The sequence below is a fragment of the Balaenoptera borealis genome (genome assembly GCF_965194805.1).
Source record: "Balaenoptera borealis genome assembly, chromosome: 8".
Lineage (NCBI taxonomy): Eukaryota > Metazoa > Chordata > Mammalia > Artiodactyla > Balaenopteridae > Balaenoptera > Balaenoptera borealis.
Genome location: NC_138865.1, coordinates 33206553 through 33222999, shown reverse-complemented (window position 1 = coordinate 33222999; position 16447 = coordinate 33206553). Strand labels below are relative to the sequence as shown.

Below are 16447 nucleotides of genomic sequence, written 5' to 3'. Positions count from 1 at the left end.
ATCCCCTGAGTGGAGGCCACAAAAGTGGGATCTCCCGTCTTGGAGATTCTGGCTCTCTGGAGCACATCAGAAGGAAAGTGTGAAGATGATGCTTACTGGCTGGAGTGAGGCGGTGGGAAGAGTGCAAAGATGACACCATCTGAATAAAGGGGAAAAGGGAAAAGAAAAAAAGAAAAAGAAGAAGAAGAAAAATATATATATATATAGCAAGACAGAGGAAGAGCAGGGAAGAAGGAGCCAGCTGGCTGGAGCACAAAGTTGTCACCTGCAGGAAAGGAAAAAGGGGGAAAAAGATGGCACCTTTCAGCTTTATCAAGGCAGAGAGAGAGCAGGAAGATGGCACCCGCCAGCCTCTGCCCCTGGGGAGTATTCCAGCAGGCCCCTGTTCCTCAGATTAATGCTTTAAAATTGGGAAGTGAGTCTCTTTCACAAAAAGTCAGAGTGCTTTTCAAAGGGCTGCTTCTGCACTTGGCCCTGGGGCAGGTGAGTCTGTGCACAGGCCCTTTAAGAGCTGTTCCTCAGTCCACCACAGCCCTGTGGGTCTCATGGGATGTGCCTTGTTGGTCTTCAAAGTCAGATGTTTTGGGGGTCTATCTCTCAGGTGCCAGCCTTAAAAGTTGGAGTGCCCAATGTGGGGTCCAAACCCTTCACCTCTCAGGGAGAAGCTCCAGGTTTTGAGCTCCTTCCTGATTGTGTGTCTCCACACCAGGGATGGGATTTATGGAAAAATTGTGTCTCAGCCTTTCCTACCTGTTTTGATGTGGTTTCCCTCTGGTTTTCCTGATGTGAAGGGGTTGCTCCACCATCTTTTAGTTTTTTTCAGAGGAAAGTTTTCCATATGTAGCTGTAGATTTGGTGCATTTGTGGGAGGAGGTGGGTTCAGGATCTTCCTATGTTGCCACCTTGAACTGGAACCTATTTACTACGTTTTAAATTTTGGTTTTCAATCGTTCAGTTTGTTACTAGTATATGGAAATATGATCAATGTTGTGTATTAATGTTTACGTATAGATCTTCTGAGATTCTGCTACAGCAATTTATTATAATTTATTATGAGTTTTCTTATATATTCCTTGGAATTTTCTATGTAGACAATTATGTCATCTGTAAATAATGACAATTATATTTCTTCTTTTCTAATATGTATGCCTCTTTTTTCCTTTTCTTGCTGTACTACACTAACTAGAATCTAAAGTACTACATTGAAAACTAAGAGATGAGAGTGGACATTCTAACCTTGTTTTTGAACTCAGGGAAAAACATTCATTCTTTCACCATTTCATGTGATGTTAGAAGTAGGTTTTTTGTAGATGTTCTTTATTAGGTTGAGGTAGTGACCTTCTATTCCTAGTTTTCTGAGCATTTTTAATATGAATGGGTGTTGAATTTCGTTAAAAGCCTTTTCTGTATTAATTGGTGTGACAGTATGTGTTCCTTTAGACTCAATATGGTAGATTACATTGATGATTTTTTACCATTGAACCAGGCTTGCATCCCTGGAATAAATTCCACTTGGTCATAGTCTGTTATTCATGTGGATTCTGATGGTAGGTATTCTTGTGGATTTCTTCTAGTAGGGTAAATTACGGTTCCCCAAAAAGGTCCGTGTTTAACCCCTCCTATGACAATATGTGAATGTCACCTTGTATGGAAAAAAGGACTTTGCAGCTGTGACCAAGTAAAAAATCTTGAGATGAAGAGATTATCATAAATTTTCTGGGTGGGCTATATATAAACACAAAGATTTGTATAGGAGGGACACAGGAAGAGTCAGAGTTGGAGAGGCCATGTGATGAGGGAAGCAGAGATTAAAGTGATGCACTTTGAAGATGGAAGAAGGGACTAATTCCAAGGAATGCAGGCAGCCTCTAGAAGACAGAAAGGGAAAGGAAACAGATTCTCCTGTAGGGCTTCAAAAGGAACAAGCCCTGAGACACCTTGACTAATAGACTACTGAGCTGCAAAAACTTTCTTTCACAAAGGGTCAAGGAGGGCTGGGAGCACATATGTGCTGCCCACCTGGACAGAGGAGGACCTGTGAGGCTGACCTACAGATTAGTGGAGGTGGAGAGACATGAGCCCCTTTCTTCTCCAAGCTCTTTGCAGGGTCCAGCAGAGAGCCATGCCACCTGTGGAAGCCTGCGGCCCCAGTTTTGCATGCTGATGGTGTAGGGGTCATGTTCAGGGAGTCCCTGTTGTCCTAACCCCCGCCTGGGTCCTGGGGAAGGAATCAGAACTCAGAACCTGGAGAAGAGCCTTTGGCCAGCAGGGAAGGGGGGTGAGGCCCGGGGCAGGTCTACAAAAGATCAGAGCATCTGAGTGCTTTAGGAGGAAGGGGCTTCAGAGGTGGGCCAGCACAGGCCATGACGGGGGCTAAGCAGGCTGCGAGGGGGGGCAGTTCGGGGAGACAGCAGGGGTCTGCTCCCTGCCCCTCATTGTTTGCTCGTCTCACCCTTATGAGCGGGTCATTTCCCCTGCTCTGATGATTCAAAGTCTCTGCCGGCAACCGCAGGACGGTGGCTGAGGCCTCCACACTCCTCAGCATGGATCCCAGCTCCCACCCAGATCTGGGGCCGCAGACACCTCTCCCCCACCCCTGCTGCCCCTGTGAGCAAGCTGTTCTTGTGAAACACGGTCATAGTTTGTCAGGAGGAACTGTTTTCTATGGGAATACAAATCAGTGTTGATACCAATACACACACATGTCCAGCCATGGGTGGAAAGGGAAGGGACAGTAGTTCTGGGGTGTCTTTGCACACCCCTAGGCCCCTAAGGCCAGTCCCCACAGCCACAGCCAGATGGGTCCTCCTCCCTCAGTTGAACAAGATGCTGCTGCACAGAAATCCCACAAGTTCCACAAAGGGGCCCAACTGTCGTTTCCCTTAGACACACCTGTAACAGGTGCCCCATGAATTTCCCCGCGCCCATTCCCCTCGTTGCATCCTCACTGGGATTAAGAGGTAGCTGCCTCAACCACTCTCCACATTGCAATAATCCCAGTGGGACTAGAGAACGCTCCCGCTATGACGAGGCAGACAGTCCTGTCCCCATGGCCAAGACTTTTCCTCTCTGGTCAGGCCACCCACACAGGAAACCCTGGATGAGCGGAGGGTCACCCCAGCGCCATCGCCTGGCCACTTCAGGGAAGCAGAGAGCAGCTCCATAAAGACAAGGGCCGTCTCCAGGCTCCGTCCTACAAACTGGTTAGTGTCCAGAGGGCTGAGAGGCACAAAAGCAGCTCTCCCTCCCCAGACGGTTCAGGGATGCAGAAGATGCTACAGATGCCCCAGAAGGCCCCTAGCCAAGCACGCTTTAGAGAAGGGGATGGTGAGGGGGTCCCTGGGGAAAGTGAGAGCTATGCGTTCCCAGGGGCAGCCTGAGGAGTCCTTGTCTATGTGGAGGAAAGGTTTGGCCACCTGTAGATCCATAGCTCCTGTGACCTCCCTCACCCTTCCTTCCTCTCAGGATCGCTCTCTGTGGAGCAGCTCCACACGAAGAAGATGACAGTGGCCTGAGAGCATTTCCCACCAAAACTATCTTTATTCACAATTTTCATACATCACTCCAAAGGTCCTGCCCACACCCACCTCCCCCACCTCCCTAACCCCCCACAATCCCAGGATCAGCTCTGGGGTGAGGAGGAGCCCCTAGGCTCCCCTGGGGGCCGCCCTGGGGGGCTCGCCCTGGAGGGCCGGCCCGGCTGTTCCCTACTGGCTGCAGTGCTTCCTCTTCTTCCTCCTCTTCCCTGTGACAAACGGGTCACGCTTTCTCTTTCTCGGCTGTGAGGGGCGAGCCAGCCCCAGAGCCAAGGCTGGCCTCGCAGAGACCCCGTGGCCAGCCCCGGGGATGGGCAGCTTCTCAGCAGCGACTGGGCGCCCACACAGAGCCCGCTTCCTCGACTTGGGAGCAGCTGGTGGAGCTGGGCTGGAGCCTCTTCTCTGAGGGGAGGGGGCCTGGGGAGCACTCTGGGCCCCCCAACCTCCAGGGGAGGCCAGGCCTGAGGCAGGGGCAGGACTCTGGGACAGCCCGCAAGGCGGCAGGCTCTGCGGAGAGGCCAAGAGGGAGGCCAGGCTGGGGAGCGCCTCCTCGTTCTCACTGGACGCGTCCCTGGGCCCTCGGGCCTCCGGAACAGGAGACGCCTCTCTGAGAACAGACGCATCCCTGGGTCCCAGTAGAGGGCCAGTGCGCCTTTGACCCTGGGGAGGGGAGGGCCGTCCGGCCCGGAATGGAGAGACCTCCTGACGTCCTCGACAGGGAACAAAGACTCTGAGCACGAACGGGCCAGTGTCTGTTCGGATGGGCCTATGAAGAGCCTCAACATCAATCTCTGGTGGGCAGGCTTCATCACTGACCCCTCGATGGCGGTCTTGGTCGTGCCTCTGGGCACCTTGGCCGGCGTGGGACTCAGATGGACTTGAGCCCATTCCGGGTGCACTGTGGCTCGCGGCTGCCGGCCCACCCTCGTCCTCTTTCAAGGCCAGGAGTCGTTTCTGCACCAGCTGGTAGGAGGGAGGAGGACAGTGACGGCTCCACGCGCACGTGTGAGAGGAGGAGCACTGGGCAGTGGGACAATGGCCCTGGGGGGGAGGAGGGGACGGGTGACCCCAGGACTAGACTCCAAATACAGACACGGTGGCATTCCTGCCATCCTCCTGCACCTTATTCCCAGCTGTGTGTCCTTCCCTCCGCTCCTGGCTCCCCATCCTCTCCTTCCTATCACCCTGCGCTGCACCCACCCCAGAGAGGGCCCTTCCCCATGCCAGGCCTCCGAGGCAGGGAAGGGACGGACAGAGCCATGTGGGCCTCCTGTTCTGGGGCCCTACCTCTCCCCTGCTCACTGGGGTCCCTCCGTGCCCTGGTCTTCCTGGGTGTCCCTTGTCTCCCCTGTTCTACCTGCGATCCCTCCCTCCTCTGGCTCCCCTGGGCCACCTGGTTTCCCCTGTCCCCTGGATCACCTGGGGTCCCCCCTCCCCTGGAGTCCCCTGGCTCCCTAAGTGTCCCTCTCCCTCCCCTGGCTCACTTCTTCAGGGGTGAGTCCTTCCTCCTGCTTCAGCTCCTCAGCAAGGGCCAAGACATCCAGCTGTGGGTCCGGGGAAAACAATTCTGCCGGGAATCGAGGATGAATGACTGCCTCCACCTCGGACAGAAAGAAGAGGCTGTGAGCATCCTTGGCCAGGAGTGGCCTGTGACACAAGAAGACCAGGAGGGAAAGTGAAAAGCAGAGACCCACCCCCACTCTCCTCCACAAGGCGGGGATGGTCAGCACACACACACACACACACACACACACACACACACACACACACACACGCACATGCACATACACAGTCACACACAAAAGAGCACATATACAGATGCACATACACAGACACACAAAGGCATACACACAGACACAAACATATACACACATACATCTCCGTAAACCTCCCCTAACACCAGGCTCAGGAACAAGGAGCTGAGCTTAAGTCCCATCGGCCTGAGCAGAACCCAGATCTTGGGTGCTGAGAGTTCCATGCCCTGGCATCTTGTAGACCCCAGGCTCCAGGCCCAGCTTACCTTGGTGACAGAGTGTTCCCGGGAACGCAGCTCGTCAGTGTAGCTCAAGAGACACGGGTCCAAGTAGGTGTCGTCCTCTTCCTGCTTCAGCTCATTTCCGTCCTTTCCACATTCTGCAGGTGACTTGCCTGTGGGTGAGTGGACGGGCCCCACCAGCGCCTCCATCCTGTCCACATCCTCCCTCACAGTCTCAGGGGGAATCTCCTTGGGCGCCTTGGGCTCCGGGGGCCACTGGGATCTGTGTGGCTTCGGGTGCGAGGGCTGGGCCCTGGGGCCGGACATCCTGGGAGCACAGGCTGAGGCAGAGCAGGAGGAAGGGAAGGAAGGTGAGGGACTCCCGGTCCACCTCCTGACCACCGAGCGCACGTTGGTGAGGGCATTGTTTGGGGGACATTGATGTGGGTGTGGGAGGGGTCAGGACCATCTGAAGCCTCATGCACAGTTGGAGAGGGGAGGTTAGGGGGTCATCTAAGAGAGTCACAAGTAAGGAAGTGGGGAACTTCCAATTTTCTAGGGGTCTCCCCATCAAGCCCACTTCTTAGGCAGACTTAGTGTGGGGTCCTTTGACAGGGAGGTGTGAGAGGAGTTACAAAACTGACCAAGTCAATACCCCGTAGTGACAAAGGGCAGCTGAGACCCCACCCCCCCCACCCCCCGCCTCGGTGGCTGTTTTGGTTGAAAGACCAATGCCCCTGTCTTGAAAGAAAAGGATCCACATGGGGACGGTGGCCAAGCCTAGGCCCTGTTACCTGTGCCTTCAGCTCCAGTGGGAAGCTGGGTGCCTGGCTGAAGGCCCACTTTCGGGGCTGGGGGCCCCCGCGGATCCAGCTTCGGTGGGGCTGGAGGAGGCAGGTCCTGCGTGCACTGCATCCACTGTAAATGCTGAATGTGCGTCTCCTCCTCGGCCGCAAATTCCATGAACCTGGGGGGTGACGGAGACACAGGCCACCCTGAGAAAAAGGCCTGGGTTCTGGAGCCCAACAAAGGCAGCCAAGAATGAGGCACTCGGAGAGGATGTGCCTTGGGGCCGTCAAGGCCCTGTGAGGTGCTGTCCACAGCAGAGAGCTGCTCCTGGAAGTGATAACAAGATCTGGGACCCTTCCTGCCTCACCAGCACTGGAGGGCATTCAACAGCATAGACCCAGGTCGCTGAATTGAACCAGGTCAACGGGACACATGGCTGACCCAGGGGGCACCCTCCTCATGCCCCCGTCCCCATCCAGAACCACATGAAGGGCTGACAGCCAGAGGCTGGAACAGGCATGTGTTCCCCACAGGGGTCCTTGCCCGAATCCAGGACCCTGGGCTAGGACTGAGACTCCTGGAACATAGACCTGGAGACAGGGCCCAGGAGAGGCTGGACGATGTGGATGCTGAGCTTAGAGGAGAGGCCTTCCCTTCCTCTGAGAGGCGCTCGTTTGTTTGGTTTTGTTTCTTAAACCAAGGGGATTACCATGGAGCAAACACTGGAAGGGCCGGAGACCCTTGGGCCGACGACAGCTGGCTTCCCCAGCCTCTTCAGGGATGCCAGGGTACCCACACAGGGCACTTTTCATGAGGAGAGGTGGTCCCAAATCTATGTTAGTGGCCGCCAGCCACCCACCACTAAGGAAGCAGCAGGCTGGCGGGTGGAGCTCTTTCCCCGGCCCAGCCCATATGGCCGGAGTTGGACCCCTACTGGACTCACAGCTTCACCCTGCCCTGTCCTGAGACCTTCATGTCAAGGCAAGGGTAGGTCAAAATCAGGGGAGGGCAGAGCTCCTGGTGGAGGAAGGACAGAAGTCTCAAACTCTCAAGGTGAGGGAGGGGTTTCTGGGGGACAGTAGGGCCCCTGGGCTGCGGGGACCCTGTGCTGGGTGACAGCCCTTCTCCTCTGTCCTCTCTGATGAGCACCCCCACGGCCAGACCCTGCCCTCACCCATTCGCCTCACCCTCCACGCAGCCCCTGGGCCCAGGACGCTGACTCACTTTTCCGCCCTCTCGTAGTAGATCATCCGGTCAAGGTTGCTCAAGCGCCGCCATTCCTGCACGGCCCTCCACAGTCCCTCCTCCAGCGGCATGTAGGGATTCAGGCGGGCCACGGATCGAAGCACTGGGCTGTAAGCCCTTGGGGTCAGTCTCCGGGCCCAGCCCAGCCCGCACCTGCCTGACCCCACCCGCCCATGTGGACCACACATCACTCAACCCAGAATGACTGAGCAACAGGAGGGTGAGAGGCGGGCGTCTGGGAGGGCAAAGACAAGCCTTCCGGGCCACTGCTGTCACCGCCTCACACTCACTCAAGGATGACCATCCACTCCCAGGCTAGAGCTGGGACATTGTGCCTCGGGGAGCTCTTTTCCTCCTCAAGGCTGCATTTTCATAATAAAAATCACTATCATCAATGAGGCGTGTCATGTGCCAAGCAATCTGCTAACACTTCATAGATTAGCCCAAGGAGTCTTCTGCACAGTCCTCTGAGTGAAGTGTAATTGTCCCCTTTTTACGAGGGACCGGAGGTTTAGGATGGAAATGCCTGCCAGGCTCACAAGTCTAGTGGGAGAGAGCCCACGCCCTTAGGAGAGCTCTACCATCACCCTGTTCCTCGTGGAATTCTCCACAACGAAGTGGAGGCATGCATAAAGCGCCCTCCTGGGCCCCGCGCTCCTCCCCCTCCTCTGAAGTGACCTCCCCTGGCCATGTACGCTCAAGTCCTGTATGAAGGACACGGCACCACAGGAGAGTGCGGCATCCACTCCTTGGCTCCTCACCTTACACCACGACCCTCTCTGACTGCAAGTCTTCAGTCCAGATTACCATGAGAATCATGGAAGAGCAAGCTGGCCAGACTCACAGGGTGGTGGGGCCAGTTGAGATAGGGCACATTTCAGTCCTGATGTCACGGACTGGTAGGCCCACCCATGTGACCGACAATGTGCCTTCTCATAGCATGGACATCGCCCTCACACCTTCCTTCCAGTATCCCTAGAAACCTAACGGGCGAGTCCATCCCCAGTTCCTCTTTATCTAAAAGCTCCCATAAGCTCAGGACCCCCTGAGCGTTCACTCACATGAGAAAGCAGGAAAAAGCTTCTGCATCAGGACTCAGGTGAAAGTGTCTCCGGGCCAGGGGCTTGATGTGCTGCCAACGTAGGAAGTTACTGTACTCTCTCTGGGTGTTAGAGGAGCCATCCTGCGAGGCGTTGGACTGGTTGGTGGCCAGGCGGCCCTCCCTGGAAGTGCCATGTGGCCATGGCCCAGAGTTCACTGGGCGAATGATAGGGGCCAGCTGGGCAGCTGGTGGTGGAGCTTGAGGAGGAAAGCCTGGGGTCCAGCCTCCCTTGCCAGCCTGACTAACTCCAACAGCTGGAGCAGTCACAACGGTCCCCATCACAGGGGTTGCTATGAATATGGGTGCAGGACATGCAGCACTCCTGCTGAGGGCCCCTGGAGCGCTCCAGTTGAGGGGGGCCTGAGTAACGACAAAGGTCTGAGTCTGGGGGGCCTCCACTGTCCTCCCTTGTGACCTGACTTGGACAGTGAGGTTGCAAGCCCCAGGGGCACTGGGGCCACGGCCACCATTAGCCACCATAGGCGTCCTGGGGAAAGCTGGCAGCAGCAGGTTGCTGCCAGGAGGGAATGCTGGGGTGATGGGACGTGGCAGGTGCTGCTGCCAGGGTGGCCGGTGCTGGGCGCCAGGAATGGGTGGAGGGAAGGGCACTGCCGTGAAAGTAGACAAGGAGGCACCGGGGTTCATGGTCACATCCGTTCCCAGCACTGGACATGCTGTGGAGGCAAAGGAAAGGAGTGAATGGAGGAGGAGAATGGGCAAGTGGGACTGAGGCTTTCTGTGGCATCAGAGTGTAAATTTCCACAGGTGAGGGACACTTGGACAAGGGAAACTGTGCAACGTGCAAATGTCTTCAAGTGATTTTCACGCCCTGACCTCCAGTTGAGAATTATTCCACTGGTGACCCCGCGCCCATCCACCAAGGTCCCTGACCCCTGTCTGCCGAGAAGAAATCGCCTCAGCAAGCACTGACTTGGAGAGCCTACCTAAAGCACCCCCTGGCACCTAAGCCTCACAGGCTGTCTCCCAAGACCTGGAACTGTGTGGACATCCGCTCTGTGAGAAATGCCCCTCAGCCGGCGTACTAGCAGGTAGGGACCTTCTCCAAGGTAAGTTCTAGGCACCCAAAGGCCCTTTGTGGACAGGTATTGTGTAAAATATTAGGGCCCCACCTCCTCCTCAGTCCTCCTTCTCCTGATGCTCAGTAGAAATCCCCTCTTTCTTTCCTAGCCTCACAAAACAAAACAAAATGCTGGAAAATATCTCTCTAATGGAATCCTGATACAAACCCATAACACTGGCCCAGAATGCACCTGCATCTCAGAACAACCCACAGCAGACACGTAACATGGGCCAGGTCCTGTCACCCCCTCCCCAGTGCCCAGAGTCACTGTCATCACTCAGGAGTTCTGTTCCTAGGAGGTGGGGGTGGGAGGAGTGGTGTGTGAGAAGTAGGCGCATGTCCGTTAGATTCTGTCATTTCACAGCCAGTGATGGCTGCAGAGGATTAAACAAGGGCCAGGGAATTGTCATGTTACATTGGTTATGGGAGTACAGACCGCCTGTGGTCCTTCCCCCTCCAGCTACCAATAACGGAAAGACAATCTGAGAAGCAGGCAGAAGCCAGTTGCCATGGCGATCAAGTTGTCTGGATCACATCCCTGTTCAGGAGAACAAGGTACACACCACGGTGCACCTAATTAACCAGAACAGGTGTCATAGGACGTTTAATAATAACACAGAAGATCGTCTTCCTGCCCCTGGGCTACACTCCTTCCCCCTTTAAAAGAGGAAGCAGCCTTCACAGACATTCCGCCCGAAACAACCCCACTCCACATCTGTCCCCTGTCCATGAAGGAGTGACAGGAAATATGAACAAACTCTTCCTCTCAAGGCAGCCTGAGGGTCCACCATGAGATACTGGACGAGATGAAGTAGGTCTGAAGTACTACGATTCCACAAAAGGAAGAACAATTCAGAGCAACTCAGGAACCTGAGCCCTCTCTTGGCTGAAGTTACACGGTTGCCCATCCCCTGTTGAATCCCAAGCAACAATTGCCTGAACTGAGAAGTGAGCTCTGGGCTGGGAGGAGTGGACGAGGTGTGGGCTGCGGCAGTTAGAGTAACCTCCTGCCTAGCTCTCGGAGAGGACACTTCACTGCAGGTGTGGCCACACACAGCCCCACTGAACAGTTTTCTCACCAAGACCATCTCTCCCCACGGCCCCCTTAGATACAGTATGCTCCTGTTCAAATCCCTTAGAAAGATATGGTGAGGCAAGCTTCAGGTGCCTCAGGAACACAAGACAGGTCTAGGCTTTCCTCATGACCCTCCCTGTGTCACCACCAGGACATCACACACATCCTTACACACACGTTTCAAAGTGGCTTGTCTCCCTTCTAGAAAGAATCAACCTGCCTGCTGCCATCCTTTCTCCATAGCCAGGGCAATTCTTCTTGATCCACCTCCAATGACCCCTCCTCCCCAGTGCAGTCTCAGGTTTCTTCAGGCTCCCCAGTCTCCCCAGGTGAAATGTCCTCGTGTGTCCAGGGCTCTCTTCTCCCTCTACTTCAGTCCAACTGTGTGCCCACCGTGAAGTGTCACGTGTGAACCCGAAGGATGTGAGGGATGGCAGGGTCTCTGAGAACACACCCCCAGCCTATAGGCTTACCTCCTGCTGAAGCCATCCTGCAGGCTTGGGCACGGACTACTGCTGCCTGGTAGCCTCAATGAGAAAAGTCAAGACCAGGACCCAGAGAGTGACCTGCTTCAACAGACGCTCAGGATCCAACTGAAGGAGGGGCAGTTTGAGTCATAACAGTAGAATGTGGCTGAAACATTCTGCAGTGGGGGAGGGGCAGAGGGCACGTGGGTCTGGGTAGGGTGGGGGTGGGGAGACATTCCACGAGGGCTCTGGCAGGTAGGCAAGAACCGGAAGTTCCTTCCACCTCACACAGTGGCAACACAATTGGCGTGTGCCTCTTTACGCAGTTTATAAACTGTTTTTTTTGATTCAAGGCACCGAGGTTGGACTTGACGGTCCCTTCCTTTCACTTCTTTTTCCATCAACCTAGTTTTGTGTCCCTCAACACACTCTGCTTCCTACCTGGCTCTTGACTTACTTCAGCAGAGACTAGACTTTCTGAACAAAATTCAGAACTGTTAGTCTGATAAACACTTGGGTATTTGTGGCCACATGGAACTGAGTATTTGAAATTAGGATTGTCTCAGCAGATCCAGTGTCTTTGACTGCTGTATGTACATCACTCCTAAAGGAGTGGTCCTTGTGCTCCAACCAACATCCAGCAGGACCAGCCTTACTAATGATCCTTTGTGCTGGAAAGCCCCCGTCCATCAAAAAACCGTCATGCAGCCTCCATGTCCAAGACCAGAATTCACTAAATGTCTTTCTCATAGTATTCCATGGTTGTAAAACATTTAGTTTTTTACCTTTTAAATGATTTTAGTATAATATTTTAAGCGAGCAACACCTTCTCATCGTTCAAAATTAAAATGTGCAAAATGGAATATGCAGTGGCGAGTCCTCCTCCCACCTCTTTCCCGGAGGAAACCAGTGTTACCTGTTTCATTAAAATCTTTCCAGGGATACGCCATGCAACTAAAAACGAAGGCAATCTGTTTTCATTTTTAAAAATGCCTTCATTTTTTTTTCTAGTTGAAATTTCATATATGTTCTGATATATCTGAGGATATTTCCAATGATTGTATGGGTATCGTGGCTCCTCTGTTTCTGCACTAGATTCCTAGAACAAGAATTTCTACAGTCTCTTACGTTTCAAAGTACCTGAAAGAATAGGGTGGCTCGATCTAGCAAAGAAAAATAACAAATGCCTAACTGATTTTGATTTTTGAATTTCACATAAACAATGAATTCGTTTTTAGTATAACGGTGTCCCATGCAAATTTTGGACATAGTTTTACTGCAAATTCTTTCCCTGTTTATCTGAAATTTACATTTAACTTGAAATCTGTATTTTATCTGGCAACACTACCAAGAAAGTATAAACATACCAAGCTATTATTAGTTACTCATCTTTATGAGAAAGAGAACTTGGAGTAAAGAGACTCAAGTGTGCACATTGGCTCCAGCAGAAAACACAACTGTAAACATACATAAAATCTGCAGGCTCTTTGGATGAAATGGATTTGGAAGAGCCATCATATAAGCACTGAATATCTTGGCTTAGTAGGGGTAAGGACAGAAGTAAGGAACAAGAAGGCAGAAAATCTTTTTCTCTTTCCTTATGGTAAAGGGACTAAACATCCTAGAGCCCTGGTTTTTCTAGGTGTTAAAAATCCACTACCCATGAAATGGATGTGCACTTTGACACAATGCCAAGAGTTTATCTACCAGTTACAAATCCCCATTCAGACAAACCCACTTCCATCTAAATCCTAGCCTGCAAGCCCTGCTTACAAGTTTGTTAATTTCCTGTCTGCATTTCTTATCCTTGCTCTTTAGAATCTAGGCCTCATCATTGCATATGGTCCCATCTGCACGGGAATCATGGTAGCATTCCTTTTACAAAACTTGTTTGATTATTTTTTTCATATTGAGAATCCATGTCAGTCAGTTTAACACTATCAAAATGATATGAAAGAGTACTTGTGTTTTGTGTTGTGAGAGGAGAGGACTGTTAGGAAACTTGTCAAGGGAGATGAAGGCTGAAAACCTCAGAGGATGGCAACCAAATCTCTTGGGAGACGAGATTCACTCACTGCTGTAGCAGCAGTACAACTCCTACTGATTGTGGGGTGTTGGAAGGAAACAGAGGTTTAGAAGGACTGTTCCACGGTGTGAAAGAGACTCCTGTTGGTGCTTAAGAAGTTCCTTGCCCCTTGTCAGGAAAAATTGACTCAAAAGAAGATGAGAAGATAAGGTGAGAATATTTCAAGCAACATCATGGTGAACTTTATATCTAAAGAAACTCCTCTTGGGGACTGAAAAAAATAAACAATTTGGGAATAACGGTCAGTACTGGAGCTTTTATAATGAAGGAAAACTTAAATGATTGTCAACCAATAACTTCACACTAGAGGGATGGTGAGGCAAAATATTGTACCCAGGCACTCGAGAAAGGCAGGCTTCCTTGTTGCTTCCTCCCTTTGTTCAGTCATTCAACCAATTATTTATAAGATTCTCACTCATAATTCTGATACAGTATTTGAAGGACTCTTCTCAAGGCCACTGATACAAAAATTGCGCTGTGCTAAAATTAGCCAGTCCCAATTCTGCAATCACTTTTGTAATACTTCAAAATCCTACACCCCAGGGACAGAGATAATCAAATTAGCCCAAATGTAATTTGGGAAGAGCAGTCACAGAAGGGAGTATCTAAAAGTCCTTTGGATCATGATCTCTGACTATTCCTGCACAGAGGCTGCGCGCAGGCATTGACTACTGAGAAAAAACAACTCTGGACATGCATCACAAGCCTCAGAAGACAGTTCATCTTCCACTCAATCACGAAACATTAAAGAAACGAAGAGATACCATGTTTGTGTCTTGTGGAGTTTTCAAGTCTGTGCACTTGGAGGCGCTTAGTGCTGTTAGATGTGAGGGGTCTTCAGAGGCATCCTGTTGAGTGAGAAATGCTCTAATCTTGCAATTGACCAGAAAGAGGATCTGATGATTGAAGTTTCTTTGGGAAGTATTACAAAGTCAGGTCAGTAAGTTGATCCCGCTACTATTTTTATTGTTGTTGTTGTTTTTAATGCCAACTGAAAGTCTGCAAGATATTACAAAAAAGGAGGGAGGGAAAGTAAAATTGTTCCCATACTACCTGCTGTGTTGAAATTGGCCCAGATTGTCCACTCTCTCTCAAAGTTATTTAAAAAAAAAAAAAAAAAAACCGTACAAAGGAAACACCTGTGAATCAACATTTATTGAAAAACCTCCATGTATTAAATACACTGAGAAAAAATATTCTAGTAGAGTAAATGCGTTTGGAAAAACTCTAGGAACGGAGTCAGGAGACAGTATCTTAAGAGTGTTTCCCAGGTCTGAATTCTTTGCTAGAATTGTTCTTTAGCGGAAACTTCAGGCTTGCTAGGAAAAAGGACCTACTGTTTTTTGAAAGGCATAAAGAAGAACCAAGGAAGTGCAGTCCAAAGGGCATGAAAGCACTTGCCCCAATTTGAGGCTACTGTGCTTAGAGCGGAGCTCTCCAGAACTATTTGTAGCTAAGTGCATGGGTTTCACGTGTGCAGTATAAAAATCAGGAGTGCACATCTCACAAGAGCTGGTTTTAAGAAGAGACCGTCACGAAGGTTCCCGGCGAGGAGCGTCGCCAGAGATGCTCCGTAGCGTGCCCGACCCTGCATTTCTCTCCTCTCCTGCAGAGACCTACTGGAACAGATCCCCGCGCGCCCCTCGCCTGCACACCTGCGCACGCCCACTGGGGCGGGGCTCTCGGGCACGCGGACCGCCGTCCTCCAATGGCTCCTGGCGTCTGTTGGGGCAGTCGGCTCCAGAAGACAGGAGCGCATGCGCGAGCGCGGAGGGTGGGGCCCCAACGGCCGTCCGGCGGGGGCGGGGTCTGTCATGGCGGCCTCGAGAGTCAATTCCAGGAACCCTGAGGTAAGGGGTACGGGGACTTTTCACCCCTCAGGTGTCACCGCTCTGCGCTGTTGTTCACCCTGTGGGTTATTTGTGCCCTTGTCCGTGTAAGGAGACTCCCCACAATGTGGATTCACGCCCCCATAGAGCTCGATTCCCTTGAGGGGTTTACCCCAGGGTTATTGGCTCCACTGGGGAGCCGGCTGCATGAAGGGTTCAGTGATTGCGGGGCCTACAGTGGGGGGGAAATAGTGTGTGCGAGCTATTAAACAGGTGCCCAGGTGCCGTTCTAGGCTGCGCGTTCTGAAGAGTACAAAAGCTAGAGGGACGTTCTTGTGAGTTGAAAACCCTCATCTGGTTCCAAAGGTGTAGCTCAGGTCACTGGAATATGAGTGAAGATCTAGCGAACATCCTCACAGCTTCACTAGTAACTTTTTAACATAAAAATATCAATCAACACTTATGTTCAAACTGTACTCTTTTGTCAATGAGAGGAGTAAGTTTCCTGAATCTAACAATAAGCATTTATTCGTAGTCTGATACTCTCAGATCATGACGGAATTGCAAGCATAGTTTGGCTGGTGATGCAAAAGTTCAGCAAAAATCAACGAAAGGAGTAGGTAAGAATCAATTCGGTATATAGAATTTACAGTGAAGAATAGTGTACATTTTAAGTTATTTGTAAATTCTGTGCACACATCCATTATATCTTTAAAATTAATTATATGGTATATATCTCCACATTTCTTTAGGGAGTGCTGATTCAGGTTATTAAGGCTTTGCTTGATGACACACCACTGCAGGTGCGTATGGGGCTTAAGGTAGTTTATGTTTGTATTCTGAGGTTGTGAAAGTACTGTGTGGGTGTGTTTGTAGTGTGAATTACATATATGTGCGTTTGTGGCTTGTTGGAGTTCAGTGTCTGTATTTAAGGATATTAAGAAGTTACATCCTTGTTTTTGGCAGTTGGGGAGTTGTGGGTGTTTATGTGTATCTGGAAGTGTCATGTTGTATATGCGTATTTGTAGATCTTCCAGGGATTGTAGGACCTCATGGGCAGTGGGTGGTTTTATGTATATCATTATTTGGGAGTCTATTGGGAATGTGTTTCCATGAATTCCTGGCGTGAGGTTTATTTGTGTATTTATGGAGTTGGTGAGAATCTGAGTAGTGTATTTGTATTTGTGGGTTGGTGGTGTCTGTGTGGATATTTGGGGTTAAGTGGAAGACATGAGTGTGTTGTTGTGAGAGTGGATGTATTT

The 16447-nt window shown here is 51.3% G+C and overlaps 2 protein-coding genes across 16 annotated transcripts in view; one reads left to right on the top strand and one right to left on the bottom strand.

Moving 5' to 3' along the window:
• Positions 1-3707: 3707 nt before the first annotated feature.
• On the bottom strand, positions 3708-6474 carry LOC309633827 (NUT family member 2G-like; the record flags this gene model as incomplete). Its single annotated transcript, XM_082403071.1, has 4 exons — positions 3708-4499; positions 5021-5137; positions 5557-5852; positions 6306-6474. 4 exons carry the CDS (start codon positions 6472-6474, stop codon positions 3708-3710), a joined length of 1374 nt encoding a protein of 457 aa, XP_082259197.1.
• An 8353-nt stretch (positions 6475-14827) lies between these two features.
• The window catches only part of LOC309633339 (uncharacterized protein), a 122991-nt gene continuing 121371 nt past the window's right edge, over positions 14828-16447 (top strand). For 6 of the 15 annotated variants that reach the window (XR_014247430.1, XR_014247431.1, XR_014247432.1 and 3 more), the window contains exon 1: positions 14828-15206. Coding sequence is in view for 2 of the 15 variants with exons in the window: in XM_082402045.1 (XP_082258171.1) it covers positions 14923-15206 (284 nt within the window). In the remaining 13 variants the exon portion in view is untranslated. Of the gene's footprint in view, positions 15207-15720; positions 15806-15937; positions 15989-16447 lie in introns of all 15 variants that reach the window. The other 9 variants (XR_014247435.1, XR_014247438.1, XR_014247440.1 and 6 more) reach the window with 4 other exon arrangements.